This window comes from Pteropus vampyrus, unplaced genomic scaffold (assembly GCF_000151845.1).
Source record: "Pteropus vampyrus isolate Shadow unplaced genomic scaffold, Pvam_2.0 Scaffold76, whole genome shotgun sequence".
Classification (NCBI taxonomy): domain Eukaryota; kingdom Metazoa; phylum Chordata; class Mammalia; order Chiroptera; family Pteropodidae; genus Pteropus; species Pteropus vampyrus.
This window is the reverse complement of record NW_011888857.1, coordinates 4,387,222-4,407,419: the sequence shown is the minus strand read 5'-3', so window position 1 is coordinate 4,407,419 and position 20,198 is coordinate 4,387,222. Positions and strand designations below refer to the sequence as shown.

The window sequence follows — 20,198 nt, the reverse complement described above, 5'->3', positions numbered from 1 at the left end:
AAAACTGGCTTAATGGAGGTTTCATTCTCTATCCTAATTATTCACTTATCGGCATATCTGGTTAATACCTTTCATGAGTCTCTCTAGAATTGATGACAACAGAATCAGAGGGCCACTTTAGGGCTTCAGGAGGCGATAAACTTGAGAACCTATTCCCAACAGACATAATCTGACATAACCGAAGCATTGTAAAAAAAAAAAAAAAGTTTTAGTATGGAAGGGACTAACATTTTAATCAGTGGTTTCCTCTTACCCATTAGGTTTCCTCGAACAGGCTGTTTGGCATTTCCAAGTCCTAACTTAACCGGCTGGCAAACAGGGAAATAATCTACCTCCCAGTCATATTATCACATTAATCCTCAGTTTCTATCATAGGACCTGACAGAGAAAATGGTAGATAGTAAGTTACGTCACTTAAACTCCAAAACTTTTATACTTTAAGCTCTTGGTATGGGAATCTAAAACATCATATACTTCTCTGCCTCCTTAAAATGTTTTACTAAGCAAATTATACTCGATGCTTCAGAATCATCGTGACCAACTATGGCATTATGCTGTCACAACACTGGAGCTATGAGGCAAAGAGCTGCAAGGTGCTGGTATTGGTGCTTGAACATAATCTGGTCTAGTGGTCTCCTCTGTTACAGTGCCTTTTCATTACTGAGACTGAGAAGCCATAATCAGATTTGGTAGATTTATATATAAATGTATAAATAGCTCAAAAGAGGGATTCTCCCCTTAAGTTATAGGGTATTGACTTAGTAACTTTACTTCTTACTACTCGTTTATGTTCATTTTCATGGTATATTTGAGATAATTTATAATTTTTTGCTGGCTTTGTAACCGTGTATAAGTGCAGAGTGATTTTGCTTTAAAATCTTATAAAAGTAATGTCATTATCAGTTAGCCCTGTGGCAATATATTATGCAACTTAAAACAATTTATTCCGGAACATGTTGAAACGTTTATAGATGAAACAATATATTTTAGATTTGCTTCAAAATAATCTAAAGAGCAGAAGGATTAGAAAGGGTTAGGTAATGAGATGAAGATGAAACAATATTTAGCATATGCAGTTGATAATTGCTGACGTTCGGGGTGGATGATGGATACTGGGGGTTAAGGAGTGAAGGCTGAGGGGATGGGAAGAAGGGTAATTATACTATTCTACTTTTTGTTATGGGAATTCCAAACCTATACTCAAGTTTAAAACGAACAAAAACAACAAAACTCTCAAATTAAGAGGAACTGGGTGCTGGTTGGGTTTAATGTGCTGTATAACTCAAGTGTTTACTTAAATCTCATTAAGCACTCTATCTTCTCACCTAGAAAAGGAGGGCTTGATGATTATGAATATTGAGTTATGTCTAAGAATTTAGACATGACTACACTTCGTATCATGCAGGTTTTTTAATCATTTGCTTTTAAACAAAGATCTAATTGATGGTATTCTCTTAAATTTCACAATTTGTTTTCTGTAAGTATGATGCACTTGACAATAAAATCTAAATTTCAGCAGTGTTCTTCTATCATTTCTTCTAACACTCTTCACTTAAAAAAATGTTTCACTTTAATTTACCTGCTTTAACACTAAGCAAATTCATTATTGTACCAGTTATATATTAAGGCAAAACAGATTGCTTTCTAGAAACTTTAATAATTCAAAACAATGCATACAATTTTGTATTTCCAGCCATATGTATAGCATAGTTTAGTGCATATTTTATGTATCTGCTATTCTATTTCTTAAATGAATGCAATGAAAAGTTTTCGGTAATTTAATTTTTGAAGAAAAAACTTTTAGCTAGTATATTTTTACCAAGTAATGATTTAATATTTATCAATGTGTAAATATACAAACATGATAGCAATTTTAAAAACTTGTGAATAGTTGACCTTACAAAATTACAACACATTGTAAATAAATCCCTCCTACATTTTATACAAACTACATGATTTTGATATACAAAGATTCTGTTTTTATTACACTGACAATGTACAACCAAGACTATTTACAATGCAAAAAAAAAAAAAGTATATAAACCACAATTTAACATTCTGCTACTGGCAGCCACTATAGTTTAGGAGGTAGCTTTAATTAAACAAAAATGAACAGAAGCCACATTTCCCAACTTGTGTTCTAAAAATAATTTACATAAGATAAAAATTCATTATATGCACAGTATATACAGTTTAATTATTAAACTGCAATCTAGCTTAATGTTTTTTAGTATATCCTGAATAACTAATATGGCAGTGGGTTTGCTATTGATTTAGCATATTGTTCAAAAAACATATTGAACATTTATAACTTTTAAGACTCCACATAGTGCCAAGTCAAAAGTCTGTAGATAAGGATCAAGTAAAATTTTTAATTTTTAAAGACATAGGCCTAAGCTTTATTTCCTATTTTTCTTCCTTTTTCTCAATGACACATTTGTCTCACAAGAACACAATATCTGAACTGTTGCACAGGCTCTTTTGTAAGTTACAGTAAAGGGAAAATGTATGAAAACTTCCATATAATAGCACAAGTTCAAGAGAATCCAGCTAAGAAATAAATGTAAGTGCTTTGTGTCATAATCACTCCCAATTTCTTCCAATTAAATGTAACTATTTACCACAATTTACTTTCTGGATAATTCAAACTATAAGTAGATAACATACCAACAAAATTGGAACATACCAGTAGAGCCAATGATATTAGGAAGTGTTTATTAATGGGAACATTACACGGAGCTATTGAATCCCTCAGATACTATTAAAATCCCATATTAATAGTTTAGCCAAATCTACTAAACCCACAATGCAATTAGCCCTTTACTTTTCCCTAGTAGTGTGATCACAAAACACTGAGGAAAAAATGACTGCAGTTGCACCAAAGCAATGTAAAATGACCGAAAACAAATGTTCGGTTATTCTTTTAAAATCTAACAGTTGTTAATATTGTTTTTAAAACATCTTCAGGTTTAAGATTTATAAATGACTTCAACAAATTTGTGATTCTATTATGTCAAAGATGGAAACAGAAAACGCAATAAGGTAATGCCTACATATACTCTCACAGTCCTAACTGGGAGATGATCCCTTTTTTGGCCCTGCAGTAAGTTGTCCTGAGATTAATGATCAGACATTAGGTAAAATTAGCAAGACTTTTTCTTCAGTTGTATAAAATCACATTTTAAAATAGTCTTAAAAAAATATTAACAGCTGTTCTTTATCTTGCACTTAATTCAGAAATAGGTAAAATTTTGCTTCTTATGGATCAGAAAAACCTAATGTTATAATGTTATGATATACATGAAATCTTTTCAAGTTACAAATTTGTTCCAAATAGACCACACATTGCTTGGACACTGTAGTTTTCACCAATTGATAGTTTAGGCACTTGTTCTTTGACAATGTCTGGTTTAAGAAGTAAACTGCCACCTTCTCCTCCTCTTAAGGGACACCGGGCAGTGGTCACAGAAGTGCTTCCAAGATGAAAGATCGGAGTAGGGTTCACTCTATAAACACTGTGATTTTGGTTGATGGGGAAACAGTCTCAAACACATTAATTCAGTCTTTAACTCTTGGTAGATTGTAAGCATAGCGCACCAAAGGGAATCCTCGACTCTGATAGAAGCAGGCTCGTCCGCAGGCCTGTACCTGGTCAGAACTGTCTGAGACAAAGGAATCTTCTTCATCTGCATAATCAGAGTGGGCCGACTGTGTGCCACAGTCGGACCAATAGCCATCTGGTCTTTGGCAAGAACCCACTGCCAACGCAGGACAGCTGTGTGATTTTATTAAGTGTTTGCATGACACTGGCTTTGTCAAAAGAAATGATTCGCAACAGTCACACACAGTCAGGTTACCCTGCAAATGTGAGTACATGCCACAGTCGTAGTAGAAATCCTGCTCCACACAACCAGCTTGGCTACTGACGGAAACTGAAACCGATCCACTTTTCTTGGTAATATGGCGCTTCAGTAACTTCCAATCTTCTTTAAACTTTGGGTTGAAGAAAACATACAGGACTGGATTCAGGCAAGCAGGCAATGGGAAAAATATCAGAGTAACAGACTTCATTATTTCAGGGCTGATGGAGATGGCCGTGATCAATGGCGCAAATGAGAAAAATGCAACAGGGCAGAAAAAGATGCAGTTGGTGAAGATCAGCCAAGCAACATGCTTAATCATGCCAGAATGTGAGTTCTCCGAAAGGTCCTCTTTTTCCAAGTTGCAGTAAAGTTTAGTGTAGATAATGGCCATTAATAAAAATGCTAGTGAGTTTAACAGCACTAAGGTTACAGTAAATCCTAACGATGGCGATTCTCCCGTGGGAAACGGCAAGCACAGGGGGGATGCAGAGTATTCCCCTCCATGGAAAAGTGGGAAACAGCCTGCTACTGCAGCACCCACAAAAGCAAAAAGGGCAGCAACTCGGAACTGTTTGAGATGATTGCTTTTCCCATTTTTCATGATCTCTTTTGCAGCTAAGCTTCTTTCGATAGCTGCTAACATTAATAAAAATATGGCACTTTCTGAGGAGAAAACGGCAAGAAACCCAGCTATTTTGCAACCACTGCCAATCTCCCACCCAATGCCAAATTCAGCAAATCTGCCCCAGGACACAGCATCCAGAAAAGTTAAGATGCCGGTATAGGCTCCCATGAATAAGTTAGACACAGAAATCAGGCCTATGAACAATTTGGAGGAAGGCAGTGATGTACAAGAGGCAAATGTTGTTAAAATGACAAGCAGGTTGAAAAACAATGCAACCAAGAAAATGAACCACACAGTAAGACGGATCATCCAACTTCCCAGTAAATATTCACAGGGCTTAAAAGCACCTAAAATGAAAAACAGAGAAATAAAAACCAATTTCGAAAATGTCATACTCCATAAGATATGGCTTAAGAGAGGCACTAAAGATAGTTAATCTAGGATAATTAAATCTGCTACCAAACTGAATTGAACCACGTTGAAAAGATTACTGTTTCTTAGATATTTTAGTCACTGGACTAGGCTATTTTAAAAATAACTGACTATTTTTTTTTAATCCATATAGTGATATTTAAAAGAAAATTCTCACGTTTTCTTATATCTAAGTTAATACACATAGCACAGTGTCTAGCACATGAAAGGTACTTGATATACTAAGGTTTTGGGATCTGAAAAACTAGACTTGATTAGGGTTCATAACGCTCTTTTTCTTGAGAAAGCAATATAAACCTTTATAAATTTCATTTTCTCACTTGAGGATAATAATGCCTGTTACATACAGTTGTGCAGCTTACATAAAATTACATGCATAAGGTCCCTAAGCAGGCTCCTGGGCACATAGTTGGACTTAACATGAGGTCCTTTTCTTCTTCCTTCCTAATACTAGTATACTTTATACTAATTATACATGCGTATGTATGTACACATATATTTTTTACACATATCTTATGGCTTTAAAAGGTAATCTGATGAAGCAAGTTAAGTGTAATTATCCCATTTATCATCCATTGAAACTGAGATTTCAAAGTGTTTGACCTGACGAAGGTTATTCAGTAAGATAGTACAGGGAGGGCTAAACCACACTGATATTAACTATTCATTCAAAGCTATATCCAGTCAACTCTGCGTAACTTAAACCAGGATTGCAAGAACTAATTTAGTAGCTGAATTGTATGTTCCAGTAACTAACTTTGACATGCTAGTTATGTCACAAATGACAATTGTTTTACTTAAAAATTAGTAAAGAAAAACAAAGTTTTATCTATAAAGCACAAGAAAACTATGTATCAAAACTGCCTATGAGACATGTTGATCTATCTTTCTGAAAGGTCATGAAATATAATATATCCCATAAAGCATTTCAATCATTGAGATAGTCACAGACCTAACAAGCCAGGACTGCACCATTTATATCTAACTTCCACATAACGCAAGAAACTTTTTAAAATTGTTTCTAATTAATCAATTAATTTTTAAAATTTCCCCCTCAGGGAAGTGTTAAGAAGAAGCTTTCACCTTCATCTCTGTATCCGAATGCATCCTTCTTCAAAGAAGAATAGCTCAGCTGACCTGGGAAAATTCTGGGAAATGTTTGAGTAGTGGGAGGAGTTACTTTCTCTCAAAAGCCTGGGAAGCAGACTCCACCCAATCTCTGTCTTTGGATACCAGCTGCCTCCTCCAGAAGTATCGTGCTTTCTTCCACTTCCTGCTTCTGAGTTAGCAGGCACATTAGTGTCTCTGTGTTAGCACTACCATGTAGGGGAGGCAGGCCTGCAGTTCATCTGTACTGCAGCCTGGGGAGATGAGCTCAGGTCAACTTTCCTCCTGGTCGACCCCAAGGTTTAAATTTAGTATGGAGGAAATGGAATCTCTGCATGTTCAGGTCTAGTCGCCCCTTTAATAAAGCTGCTCCCTTCTCACTGAGTTGTCAGTTCTTTATGCACATTATCCAAAACAAGAACCCCAGGGAGGCAAGTGCATGAGCTGCACCCCTTGACTTCCGATGATTAATATATAAACTAGATAAAATAAATTGCATAAACATAAACGATTCTCACCAATCCCATTCACTCATACAGACGCTTTAAGCTTCTTTTCTACACAAGGCACTGTGTTAAGTATTAAAAGCATATATACACAGCCCCTCAAGTAGCTCACAATTCAGCAGTAATCATTTAAGAATCATAATATATATGATTTTGAATTATAAAATAATGTCCAGATCATCCTATGTCAATATACTAAAAAAGGAATCTACTTCATAGCACACAATTTAGCCAACTATCTTTTTCTTTAACAGTGAAATTCTAAATTCATCTTTTCTGCCAGATTAGGCAGAATACATTATTACAAGTCCCAAAAGTCAGTTTAGTAACTTTCCCAAGTCTATTAACTTCAATGAATTCAACAGAAACGAAAGGAAAGGTTGCATTAAAAAAAAAAAAAAAAAAAAAAAGGTTAACACTAAAAATCCTTGTAGAACAGTAGTTAGAGAGTTAAAGGATCATTTAGAAAGTGCATCTCAATCTTTAATGTGCATAACCCTCATCTGGGGAGCTTGTGAACACAAAGATTCTCATTCAGTGGGTCTGGACCAGAGATTCTGCAAGAGATGCCTAAAGCTTCTCGTACATAAACCACATTTCGGGTCCCAAAGCCTTATGAGATCACCTAACCCCAATCTTATTACAGAAATCACATCTATTTCCAGAAGTTTTAGATATAGTTGCCTAATGTTCATTTAAAGCAAGAAACTACAGCAAAATGCATTGAGCATACCTGTTGAGGGTGTACAGTGGATAATTATTTGACTGTGTTCTTCATTTTCGGCACTGCCAGTGACACCTGCTATATCAGCAGGACCTGAATATAAAACACATCGTTTAATTCAAGCTTTCTGCAATTCGAAAAAACCAGAGTTTTTCCTACAATTTTCTCTCTAGTACGTGATGTAAGTTCAGCTTGTATGAGGCTTGATAACACATTAAAGATGGCAATAACACAGTAAATGCCATTTTTCTCACAGATTTCATACCGATCCTTCACAAACGGATTATAATAACAGAGACTTCGATTAATGCTTTAAAGAATGTTCTATTTTAAAAAGTATATGCACTTGCCTTTATCCTTTGCCACATTATGGTCTTGAAGGCTCTTATCTTCTGTGTTTGAATGTGCATAAGAGTCACAACCCCAAAACGCACAGCACTGATAAGCATATGGTACAGATAAAGACCTGGAAAAAAATTATATATTCTTGATTGAATAGCAACTTCGCAGACATGCTTTTGTTTTGAAAAAGTATTTTAATTCCTTCGAAAGCTCTAGCCTAAGAAGACCTGACTGTCATAGCTTTAAGTTAGTCATTCTCCTCTCTGGGCCTCAGTTTCCTCATCTGTGAAAAGAACTCTGGTATCAGATGACACCATGGGTTTCTACATTTATATAAGATACGCATAAAAAAAAAATAGGACTTAAACCATATTAAAATTTAATAGCAATATTACAATTTAAAGTAAAAGCTTATCAGACTCCTTTTATAAATGAATTAACCACACTCAATTTATCACATAAAACTGGTAATTTCATTTAAAATTAATGTCTCAAGTCATTTGTGACTTTACACCATTAAATAAATTTTTTGTTCACATAAGTATAGTGAAAAGACATCTCTTCTCCCACAACAATATTCCGAAGCCCTCTCCAGTACATCTAATGAGGTCCCCACTCTTATGATATTACAGCATTGTTCAATTTTCTGTAGGTTCACACCTATGTGGTTTCTGCCATCTTGTTGCTAATGACAAATCCATTGAATAAAAAAACCACTCTGATGAGTACATTATCTCTTTGACAGCATCAAGGGCTCATATTCATGTTCTCAAAAACTATGGAATAAATGCTCATGTTCTATTTTTTTACCCAATCTGTGAAGACTGAAGTAGAAAATACCCTTAAATTATAGCCTCCCAGAAAAATCTAGAAACCACAGCAAAAAACTGGCACACTCTATAATTTGGGGGCCTACCAGAACTTCAACAAAAAAGAAAAATAAGCAAAAACACACCTGAGATTAACAAAGTCTTTTGCTGCTAAGGCTTCTTTCAGCTGGAAGTTGCCCACAAGTTTCAGTTGATTTAGCCCATTCAGGCCTTCCGTAGGAAATGAAGTTAATTCATTAAAACTTATATCTCTAAAATGTAAATGAGACTTCAAATTAACTCCTAAGACACAAATCACATTAAACAATCTTTACATGTGTTGTCATAAATAGCAGAGCTCCAAGAAACTTAAGTGTGCTAAAGCAACAGATCTAGCATTCATCTTGCCATCTTAGTAGCTGGTACTATATCGATGCAGCTTAGCATTTATACAGGGAACAACTAAACAGAAAAATAATTTGCTAGGTCAATGCTAAAACACAAGTTTCTGTAAACTGTTCATTACTTTCCTGATATTACTGCTTAAAGTTGTCAACTTACAGGTTGGTTATTGACCCAAGCTTGGCAAAAGCTCTGTCGTGAATCTCATGGATCAGGTTTCTACTCAGATCTCTGCAATTATAAGAATACCATGTTAACCTTTTCAAATAAACTCAAATTGCAGTTACTTTGACTATACTTTAGAGTTTAGAGTATGAAGTTGTCATATTGTCCTTGATAAGATAACAAAGTTCTTGAATCTTGTCTGACATGTTTATGTTTATGTTGAATGTCTCTCCTTCACAATAATCTATTTCTTGGAATGTGTTCCATGCAGCAGTAATTTCACTTGGCATCTGTTTCAAAACAGTTGTGAATTTTCTCTACCTTATCATTCTGGTACCAGTTCAAAAATATAAATGATATGATATTAACCTTTGGAACTAGTAATTAGGTGAGGAAAAGCCTGGCTCCTAACAAAGCTGAAAATAAAAACAGGTTTCATATTATTTGCCTTCTCAAAGGTTAGTGATAAGCCTTGAGGGAAGACAAATAATCAATATGCAAACAAGAACATTCCAGAAGAGCTTCAGATATCTTTTTTTTCCCAAGCAGGAAAAAAATCATATCAATACCTGAGCCATACTGTATTCAGGAACACGCCCTGAAGAATTCTCATATTACAGAATTAGACAGATAATCTGAAACCACACTCAAATTGAGCCTTAACGGAAATTTAGAGATTGGATAAATTTATTCTATGACACATCTCCTAGATAACAGGAAAACTCGACAAACTTGATTCCAAATCATGAAAAGGCCAGCTTTTTCATTGTTGTCACTTATTGGTGCTCTAGAAGTAATGGCAGCTAGGAGCCAGTCCTTCCTCACTAGTGCCCAAATCCACAGTAAGCCTGTCAGCAACAAGGAAAGACCCAGTGACCCAACCACCAATAAAATGTTTTCTAACAGAATGCATCTTTCATTTCTTAATGAGGATCTACAGAAAAACAGGATTCAATATATGTAACTTCATTTCACTGTCGGTTTTTCAAATTTGTTCGTATTTTAAAAGCGTTCACTAATTTAGTGAATTATGTTTTCTGCACTCAAGTTCTAGGAAGGCAATGACAAAGTTTGTCTTAGTCATCTCTATACTCCCAAGTGCTAAATCGAGTACTTGGCATTAATATACACTCAGATACAAATAATTTTTTTAAATGAATGCTTCTGCTGCATATTAGCTATATTTGTTATGATAGATATCCCAGTACAGGGGTCAACAAACTTTTTCTGTAGAAAGCCAGATAGTAAATATTTTTCATCTCTGGGGGTCATATGGCCTCTACTACTAACTCTGCCAGTATGATGAAACCGGCTTTAGACAACACTTAAACAAAAATACGGCCGCGTTCTAATAAAACTTAATTTACAAAAAAAGGAGGCAGGCTGGATCTGGCCCACACTTGGCCTACCCCTGCCCTTATGGATTCTCAAACCTCATTATTACTACTTGAAAACAAACAAGCTGCATTTCTCAGGTTATACACATTATACTTTTTTTACTCATGAATGTATAATATCAGATATTAGCTAAGGTAAAAAATACTGAAAGATTATAAAGTACCATAGGCTAAAGTTTGAACAACAATATTTACACATACTAAATCACATCTTTAAATATTTCTATTAAAATTGGCATTGTGCTGATATATTTAATTTATAACTTGACAAAAATTTTACTTTAAAATTGTTCTCTAATAATCATAGAGAAACTTACAGAATCCTTAGGGATATCAGGCCTTGAAAAGTACCTTCTTTTATTTGGTGGATCTGATTACGTTGTAAAGAACTAAAAAGGAAAAAAGAAACAAGAAAAAAGAAAAATGGGGGGAAAGAGAAAAAGTATTTTCCTTTTTGAAAAAGAACATTTCTTAAACTTTTTCTGTTTACTCATTCATAAGTAATATTGATTGACCTTGTTGAACCTAAAGGAAACTACTATTTCCTCATCTGTAAGATGAAATGGTTAGTCTAATTGATATTCTGTCCCAAATTAATGCATACATTATCTAAATTCTTTATCAACCCTGCTCAGGAAAAAGAGCAGATAACATAGTAAGAAAGGATCCAAGACAACACGACCATACCAAGTACCAGAGAAAGAAAGTTAGAGGAAGGAGGGGATCAGAGTCAATGCCTCCGTCTCCCCGCCTCCCGGCAAACTCCATCAGAGCTGTCCTACGTAGTAGATACCCCTATCTGGTTTCCCTCAACAGCCAGGTCAAGTTTTTGTTTGCGTTTTTTCTTTTTTCGTGTGTGTGTACACTGCCTTCCCCCCCACAGTGTTTCTTTCAGAGAATGCCTGATAGGTAGGTGTCTAATAAATGCTGCTTGTGTGAACACACCTGGTACAATGGGACATTTATTCATAGGAATAGCTAATTACATGAACCTTTAATTTCTTAATATTAAAACCATTTATTTAAAATAGGAAATGCTCAATGAATTAACAAGACACCACAGCAAAAGGCATAAGTCAAAGAACAACTTACATTTCTTCCAGAGCATGGCAACCATTAAAGCTTGGAAGGTCTTTTATATTGTTGTAAGACAAGTCCCTTAAAACAATAAAAATTAACAAATTATGTTGTGTTATCTGAAAAATCTATTAAAAGAGCTGTACTCAGAAGCATTGAAAGCAGTGCTAAGATCTATAATAAAGAGATATGGCTGAACAAGAAAAGAAACTTTTTTTTTTCTAAAACTTATAAGCTTCTAGAGCACCTCAGTGATATGACAAGCTTAAGATTGGCAGACTTCAAGTGCATAATGTTGGATATAGACAATATAAAATATATTTTAAAATATAAGTATATAAAATTAAATATGTAAAAATATAATACAGAAAATATAAAAATTATGTTTAAGTGATAGTTATGGATTTTTTAATTTATATTTTTATAACATTGTTTATAGCATGAATAATTTCTATGTTGTTATTTAACTACAAAGCTATAAGAGTAGTGGTATGTGTGTACCCGCTTTTAAGAAACATTTATATTAAATATGGAGACCACTTAAATCTCAGTTAATCCCACGGCAGTTTATTCTCAGTGGTCATCATTTTGTTGATACTTCATAACACCATTTAATTACTTGCTTAATCAATCAGTTACTTATTTTGTTACCATCTCTTTTCCACTGAATACTTATTAACAACTTAGTAACTTAATTATTGGCTCTTGTGACATTTTTACATCATTTATTTACTTTTAATTTCTTGGGGAGCTTAAGGTTTTTGGAAAGCTCCATGCTCTGTTGGTTCTTGATCCAAGAAAGATCTGGACTCTGCTTAGGTTATGGATGAAAGAGCAGGATATGGAGAGTTAACACTTATTCTAGGAAACTAGAATAAGGACAAGGAGTCAGGATAAGGGGAAAAAAATCAAAGGAGAATCTAGCTTGGTTTTACCTTGTTCAAAGTAAAGTCACAAGATGTATGATGTATACACAACTCTAAAAACAAATGCACATTACCTGCCCCGGGGGCTATTAAAATGGCCACTCATTTCCACAAAGAAAACAAATCAGAAATAATTATACTTTAAATTCACCCAATGAAAATAGTTCATTAAAAATAAAACTTAACATTGTGAAGTACATAAAAGAAAGGTATGCGAAGGGAAGAAAAATCCAACTTACAAAGTCCTAAGCATCTTTTGTTCTTGACACAAATTACTGGATATACTGCTTATCTTTGTACCTGTCAAGGTCCTGTGGAAAAATATTGTTCATCTAAGAAATGATTCAAGTTGAGATAGTAAACAAATGTTATTCTCAATTCTCAAATAGAAAAAAAAATGCTCACATGTTTGCTTATGGCTTAGAGTCTATGTATCCCACTGCCTAATGACTCCCTAAAGTGGGAAGATGAATTAACCCTCAATACTGGTATCATTTTCATAGTAATGCAGAAAAACTTGTGAAACTAGATGTTACTATTGTCCAGACAAAAAGCTTGATTTATCACATGAACCAATAGAAAAACACTAATCCATAGTCACAGCCGGACCACAATCATCTGCAAGCTCTGTCGACAACCCTCTCACCCAAAACATTTGAAATCAATTTGGCATCCTGCCCCACACCTTGTTTCTGTCTTTTCTTTCAGTCAACCTGACTCAATATTCTCAAATTTTCTCTTACACCCCTCCCTTTCTCTGTTCCCTTCTGTAGTCCATCACCAAGCCCTGGTCTGTATTCTTTTCTGTAGTGTTTCCAGCATCTGACTCTCTCTCTTGATCTTTCCTGCTGCTATACAGATCAAAGGTAAAATGACGCAGAAAGGGGTGGAGGAATCTCAGACAGGCCACATGGAAGAACTCCAGTGATGGACTGCAGTCAAAGAATTCTCATGGTTAAATGTACCCATTTATCCAAATAGATTATTCCCATAGCCTCCTCTCTCTACCTCTAGTCTTTCTTATCCTCCTCACACCACCTGCTCCATCATTCTCAACATCTCCAACTGCCTTAAGAGACAAGTTTAACTCCTTAGCTCAGCACTTCTCAACTTCTTTTTTCTTATATTTGCCCACATGGAAATCATAACATTTATGTGGCATAATGTGGTAAGGTTCCTTGTGGCTGGAGACCCTGGCCACCTCAAGCCCCACCTGGCTGTCTCGAGGGCTGAGGTCATCAAGATCTTGAATGCATGTGTAACCCATTCACACACCACCAATTGAGAAACTTTGCCATAACCAAATGTACAAGGATTGCCATTTTAAAATTACACTTGAATAATTTTCCAAATTTCTCCATACCACTCCCTATTGCATAATAAACATGCAATTCTAGCTATATTTGATTATCTGTGTGCCATTCTTAAGTATATTTTCACCATTTCCCATTTTACTGAATCTTGCCTTTCTAAATAAAAGACCCAGCTCTGGGAAACCTGACAGTATTCAATTCTGAAACACTGCACCTCCTCCTCGAAGCATTCTCTGATGGTCTACATTGATTGCTCCACTTCTGAATTCCTAAAGTACAGCTTCTGATTTGGCACTTGGTTACTGCCTTATATTTTAAGTGACATTTTCAGGTCTTATCTCCACATACGAGGTTGTACTCTACCTGAGCCAACTAACCCCAAACCCAATATATCCCTCTCTATGAATGATATTCACAAAGGAAGCTTGTACGAATCAGCATAACATCTTCATCATCACCAAAAACACTGGCACGTTACTAGCAGGCCAGTGTGTTATCTTTACACAACCCTTCCTCAAAGGGCCAGCCACACTTACAGACTCTCCAGATGGACAGTTCCGGTCAGATTGGGGAACTGCTGCACCATGCTTGCACCTCGAATGACTCTTTAAGAAATTGGGAGAGAATAAGTCATTTAAAATAAAAGATTTTCGTAGATATTATAGGCATTTTATTTTTAAATAGCTTAAAATTACAATACTACTAGACCTAAAAATAAAATTGCTTTCATCTCGTGAATGTACCTGACAGTGTGATAATTTGGCCAAGTGTTCACCTAAGTAAAAGCTATCATAAATTTTCAGAACTGTCCTTTGGCTTCCACCCAAGGAAAAGAATATAAAAGATTTTGTTTTCTGGAGCTACGATAATAAATTCTAGTTTTCCACTAAAGTAATTATATAAACATAGAAGTTTGTTCTAAAATTTGTATAATACTTACAAGGAATGCAGATCAGATAAATTGTGAAATGCTGAGTTCCCCACAAAAGATAGAGGATTATCATACAAATGTCTGTAAAAATATCCAAAAAAAAAAAAAAAATCAGTTTTCATAGTTCAAGGACTCTAAAACTAAATCTACATTCAAAAAGTCCTATTTCTAAAAGCCTGAATTTTTTTTTCTTCATTCAGATGCTTGGTTGGCATCACACTGACATAGCTGTACATAATTATATATTACAAGAAAATTTCAAAACTACTTACATAGTTCTTAAGAGTGGATTACCATCAAATGCTCCATCAGGAATAACAGAAATAGAATTACTATGAAATAACCTAAAAAGATGAGAGAAAATTATTTTGAAATGCATATCCCCTTGTGAAACAAGCTAAAACCCAACTACCTACTATTGTTCAGTATTATATAACACACAACTGATAACAACTATATGAAAACTTCAAAAATGTGGGGAAACTGAATTTTTAATTCTATCTTATCTTTTTCAGGACATAGATCATTCTTTTTAAACCCACTGCTTAGCCTACTATCAGTTGCTTCATATTTACTTAACTGTACCTTCATCATCAAAGAACTTTAGACCATAAGAATCAGGTGTTCTAACCCCAAAATCTCTCTCACTATCTTCTGCATTTAGTCTTTAAGCAATACGTCTTAGAGTTTTAGCTTTCAACTCATGATACATAATCTCTGTTATGCCATATACATTCCTATCTCTGCCCTTGACAAACCCAACTTCTAAAATGCTCCACCGTCCTTTTTATTTATTTAAATATGTCCATGCTTTCAAATCGAGTCAAATTCCTTCTCTTTAGCGATGCCTTTTCTAATGACACCAAGCCTCAATGAAGACTTTTTTCTGTAATGTTCAGCACTTACTTCTACCTAGAAACTCTCTGTCTGTCTTACATGGTCAGCCTCCCCAGTGAGACTAGTTCCTACACAGCAGAGACCGTACAACACGTCATAGCTTTTGTTTCACCAGAATCTAGCCCTATACAGTAATCCATGCTCAGAGCTGCCCATGCTAGCTAACATATTCCAGTCTGTATGATCATGTATGTCTGTGTATATATGTGTTTTATGGTGTGTATAACGGAACAAAGATGTTCTAAAAACCTTATGGTTGGAACATTAAATGGTAAGTTCAAGGGATATTAAGGCATAAAGAGAAAAGCAATACTCACAGCTCTTTCAGGCTTGGAAGGGCTTTAATTGCCTGAGGAAATTCTCCTAAGTTATTATAATTCAAGTCCCTAAAGAAAAAAAAAAATGATAAAGTCTGTAAGAATACTAAAGAGTGGTCCCAATTTATGATACGGTTTGGTACAAATGTATTTTTTTTTTTAAATCCCATCCTCTAAATGGTAATCTTTCTTTACCAACCATATCACCATGCAAAACCCTGTACGAGTTTAATTGAATTTACAGCTTTTCTTAGAATATTGAACAGAAAAAAATCATAATTCTTCTATGATGTTTTTAAGTTAATTTTAAAAGTTCAAAGGTTCGCAGAAACATATTGCATTAAATAAACAAATCATCTGAATGGCATTTCTCAGGAAATTTACCATAAAACAGAACTTATTGAATATCCATTTATAAGTGATAGCCTGCAATAGATGTTTCCATTTGGGGTTTAGAGTGGCTTCCTGACATTCTGGCATCAGGGCAGCTGGCTCAGCCCTACCATCAGCAGGATGACCCGAGATAAGTATGAATAAGGACAAGGATCAGGATGGGTTCACACAACTATTGTCCTCTAGTATGTTATGAATTGTTGAAACCGTTAGATTTCTTAGGAAAGAGAAAAGCCATAGTGATCTGTACTAACAAGTCTTAATTCTGAGTATGTTTAAATGTTAATCCTGAGTATGTTTAAATGTTGATCCTTTTAACCAAAACAGCATGTTTGCATATGATTAGCATGGTTGCTTTCAGAATGAGAGTAAAACAAAATCAAATGTTCGGCTCCTTGGAGATCTATTTTGTTTTCCTTTACTACACAGAAAGAAAAATGGCAAGTAAAAAGTTAACCAAGAAAAAGAGGTTTAATTTTAACAAAATTGGAATAGTATACATGGTCAAGGATCAGAGACCCGTGGAGTCTCCTGTAACACTGGTATTGACATAATTAGAAAAGGAGAATTGAGTTTGGAACCATCTTCTTCAAGAGCTTCAACTTTCAAATACCCATTGATGTTAACCGTCCTTTAGTTGTTTAGACAGGAAAGTGGATTAATAAAGTACTAGAAGATTTTCAGTCTTCTCAGTAACCAATAGTTAATCGGAAAATTTAGTTAAACAAAATATTACAAACCCTAAGCATTCCGATCAATTGTTACTTACCCATCCAATTGAGACATTCTCTGAATCATTTACTACATAATGGCAAATACTATAAATCTTGGAATAAAGGCAACTAATATAAACTAAAACAACAAAACTAAGGGTCCTATTCTCCATTACATACAGCTGAACAAAGTCTTTTGTTTACAGAGTGGTACAAAGTACAATTGAAACAGACAGAATCCCCAAATACTTTAACTAGTAGATAACAACAAAGCTATCCTAAACAAAAAAAAAAAAAAAAAGAAAGAAAGAAAGAAACATTGCATTTAGCATATGAAAGCTGAGAGAGTATTCAAACCCAGTGTCAACAATTAGCAAGGCAACTGAGAAGATGGGGAAAAACAACAACAACAAAAACTTTCTCCAGAATTAATTTTATAAGGTTCAAAGTTCCAAAACTGTCTATCATACATTTTAACAAAACAAAGTTTTGAAAACATATACAGCTTGGCCGATTGAGCTACTTTTTATGTGTATTTTTGAAATTAATCTCAAGTTCAAACTTGTGCGTACCATTTTTAACCATAAACTTAGGTTAGTATTCATAACTGTGTTATGTGATGGTAAAATTTAGTCAGGTATTAAAGCAAATTATAATGAAATGAACCCAAGACCATTCTTTTTTCTTTTATTCTGCAATGAAATACAAAACTGCACCATCAACATCATAATGTGATCGTCTAAAATATGGAAAAACTTACAAGGTCTCCAGGTTATCTAGTCCATCAAAACAGTGTCGCCCCAGGCTTTTAATTTTATTGTTATGAAGATGCCTAGAGAAAAAAAAAAGCATCGAAATGACTTTTACATCACCCAACAGCAACTATTATGTTTTTATGCATCTAAATTGGTATGTATGGCTTAAAGCAATGGTTTAGCTAAACATTTCAACACTTGACTGATAGAAAACAAAGAGCAATGGATAGTTATCTCTTCATATTCACTTTATGGACTCAGATTCCCTGGACAGAACACCAATGACAAAGGAAAATATCTCTAGTAGAAAAAGGGAATGCACATTAAAGATTCCTTGGTCACTCTTATTAAAAGTTTTGATGACCTCTTAATCATATAAAGTGAAACTTTGGTGAGTTCTCCTATGGGCAGGTGAGGAATGGCGTGGAGGGGGGCAAGTGAGCTTCTATCGAGAATTTGGTAACAGATTTTAAAAGAAATGCCATTTTATTATGTCCAAGTTCTCAAAACGATTCTGCTTCTTTTAACATTGAATACATTGCTGATACACAAGTAAAAGCTGTACAAGCATTTGCTGAATGGCCCAGTTTCTTCTCATGATTATAAATGGCCATATATTTTAGAGAGATTCAAAAGTTATCATCAGATGCTAATTTTTTAAATTATTCTATTCTGTATTTTTAAAAGTCTTCACATTTAATTTTGTAAAAAAGCCAGATCCCCCAAACCCTAGTCATCGGGAGCATAATCAGTGAGGTACTTTCATAATAATTTGTCACAAGAAACCTGTTTTTGCCCCCAAATTAACACAAACATATGGTATTGAAAGGGGTGGATGCTTACAGAACCACCAGGCTTGACAGGTTGGTAAATGCAAAGTCGGGGATGCTGGAGATTTTGTTGAGAGCCAAGGTCAGTGCCTGCAGAGTCGGCAGATTGCTGAGGGGATGCACAGGCACCTCCGTCAGGCTGTTGTCATCCAGCCACAGATGCCGTAACTGAGCAAGCCCCTCGAAACTGTCCTCGGGGACTGAGGTAATATGGTTGGCATCTAAACGCCTGACAGAAACACAAATGACCACATTCAATAACAAGTTCTAGCAGAATGAATCAATCCAACTCACACAACTCTGAGTTTTTAAAAACAAAAAGGAGTTATAAAAACAATCAGGGATGAGGCATCCTAATGTCTTTAATTTCACTAGAAGTTCTCATAAAATCTAACAACTTTTCTAAAACTAGTGTATGAAAGTCAGTTCATTCCTTTCCTTTAGAAAAAAAGGAATAAATCTAAATCTGGATTCTTTAAGAATCTTTGGCTTGAAGCAATTTTAGAGCAGAAAGATGTTTAAAAGAAAGAAAATCCTCGCAAAGTTCAAGCTGGAATTTTACGTTTCAGAATATATTTATCAAAAACATAAAAAAAGACACTAAGTTAAGCAATTTTACATCATAACTAATATTTGATATTAATTTTTATTGCTGTTCTGACTTGGTACCAAAAGGGAAAAATAAGAAAATATTTTTAAAATCTTTTTTTATTGAAACAAACCATTTCAATAGATTCTTAACAATCACGATTACCACCAGCCGAGTTAAAAATATAGGTATCATGTACTGGCAAAGCAACCTTCTCCACTTCTTTTAGCACTAAGTACTTTTTTAATAAAATTACTTTGTCAAAATTCAGTTATTAAAAACAGAACCAACTGTCCACAGAAAAAGTTGAACAGCTACTCTGATCAGTGTTATTGTGGCTTTCAAGTTTCTTCAGTTTTTACACAACTTTTGAATTAAGCACACATCACCAATAGGATTACTCATACTTAAAACTAAGTCTCCATCTGAAAATCAAAAAAACTAAGTCCTAAGTGCTACTGCTGGTCCAGCCAGGCCTAATTGTTGGAATAATCGCTTTTCAACACAAAGACAACCTGGTATTAATATGATAAGGGACAGTGTGCATCAGGCAAATCACAACTTCCTTCATAAACCCCTTGTTGATATATCTTCACTATTTAGATTCATACCTGACAGGCTTGGACCTCTTGGTAAAAATTAGAGGGGCACGGGATGGGGGGGCGGGGCGGGGAGGGGAACTAGTGAAAAGTCAAAATGACAGCATATTTTTAAAGAAATCGAGTTTGACAGCTTTCAAATTCAGGAAATTCTTTTTGTGCCTCCTGTTTCTTTACACTGCTCCAATTTCAGATTCTGCCATAATTGTCCCTTTCCCCTCCAGGCAAGTAAGGAGCTCTTGCTCCAGCTAACCACCCTAGCCCCAGATGCAGTCTCCTTCCAACAGGCAGATTAGCCGGGGTTAAAGGCCCTTGGTCCTGGTGAGGATCTGATGGAAGCATTCTTTTTGATAAAATCAAGATAACTGATAGGGCACTGAAAATGGGAGAGCTCAGGAAACTGAGCGGCTGTCTTAAGAATCAAACATTTTTAGAAACAAACATTTTCAGTCTTGTTTATTCCTTGGGCTTCCTAGAACCTACACC

The 20,198-nt window shown here is 35.0% G+C and overlaps 1 protein-coding gene across 7 annotated transcripts in view; it reads right to left on the bottom strand.

Moving 5' to 3' along the window:
• Positions 1 to 1,810: 1,810 nt before the first annotated feature.
• LGR4 (leucine rich repeat containing G protein-coupled receptor 4) overlaps positions 1,811 to 20,198 on the bottom strand; it is a 94,424-nt gene continuing 76,036 nt past the window's right edge. For 4 of the 7 annotated variants that reach the window (XM_011362571.2, XM_023532076.1, XM_011362572.2 and 1 more), the window contains 14 exons: positions 18,538 to 18,753; positions 17,700 to 17,771; positions 15,834 to 15,902; positions 14,892 to 14,963; positions 14,629 to 14,700; positions 14,225 to 14,293; positions 12,615 to 12,686; positions 11,465 to 11,530; positions 10,690 to 10,761; positions 8,970 to 9,041; positions 8,555 to 8,680; positions 7,608 to 7,723; positions 7,267 to 7,350; positions 1,811 to 4,835 (listed from right to left, as the gene is read on the bottom strand). In XM_011362571.2, the coding sequence (XP_011360873.1) occupies positions 3,559 to 4,835; positions 7,267 to 7,350; positions 7,608 to 7,723; positions 8,555 to 8,680; positions 8,970 to 9,041; positions 10,690 to 10,761; positions 11,465 to 11,530; positions 12,615 to 12,686; positions 14,225 to 14,293; positions 14,629 to 14,700; positions 14,892 to 14,963; positions 15,834 to 15,902; positions 17,700 to 17,771; positions 18,538 to 18,753 (2,455 nt within the window). In that variant the 3' untranslated portion in view covers positions 1,811 to 3,558. The remainder of the gene's footprint in view (positions 4,836 to 7,266; positions 7,351 to 7,607; positions 7,724 to 8,554; positions 8,681 to 8,969; positions 9,042 to 10,689; positions 10,762 to 11,464; positions 11,531 to 12,614; positions 12,687 to 14,224; positions 14,294 to 14,628; positions 14,701 to 14,891; positions 14,964 to 15,833; positions 15,903 to 17,699; positions 17,772 to 18,537; positions 18,754 to 20,198) is intronic. The other 3 variants (XM_011362573.2, XM_023532078.1, XM_011362574.2) reach the window with 1 other exon arrangement.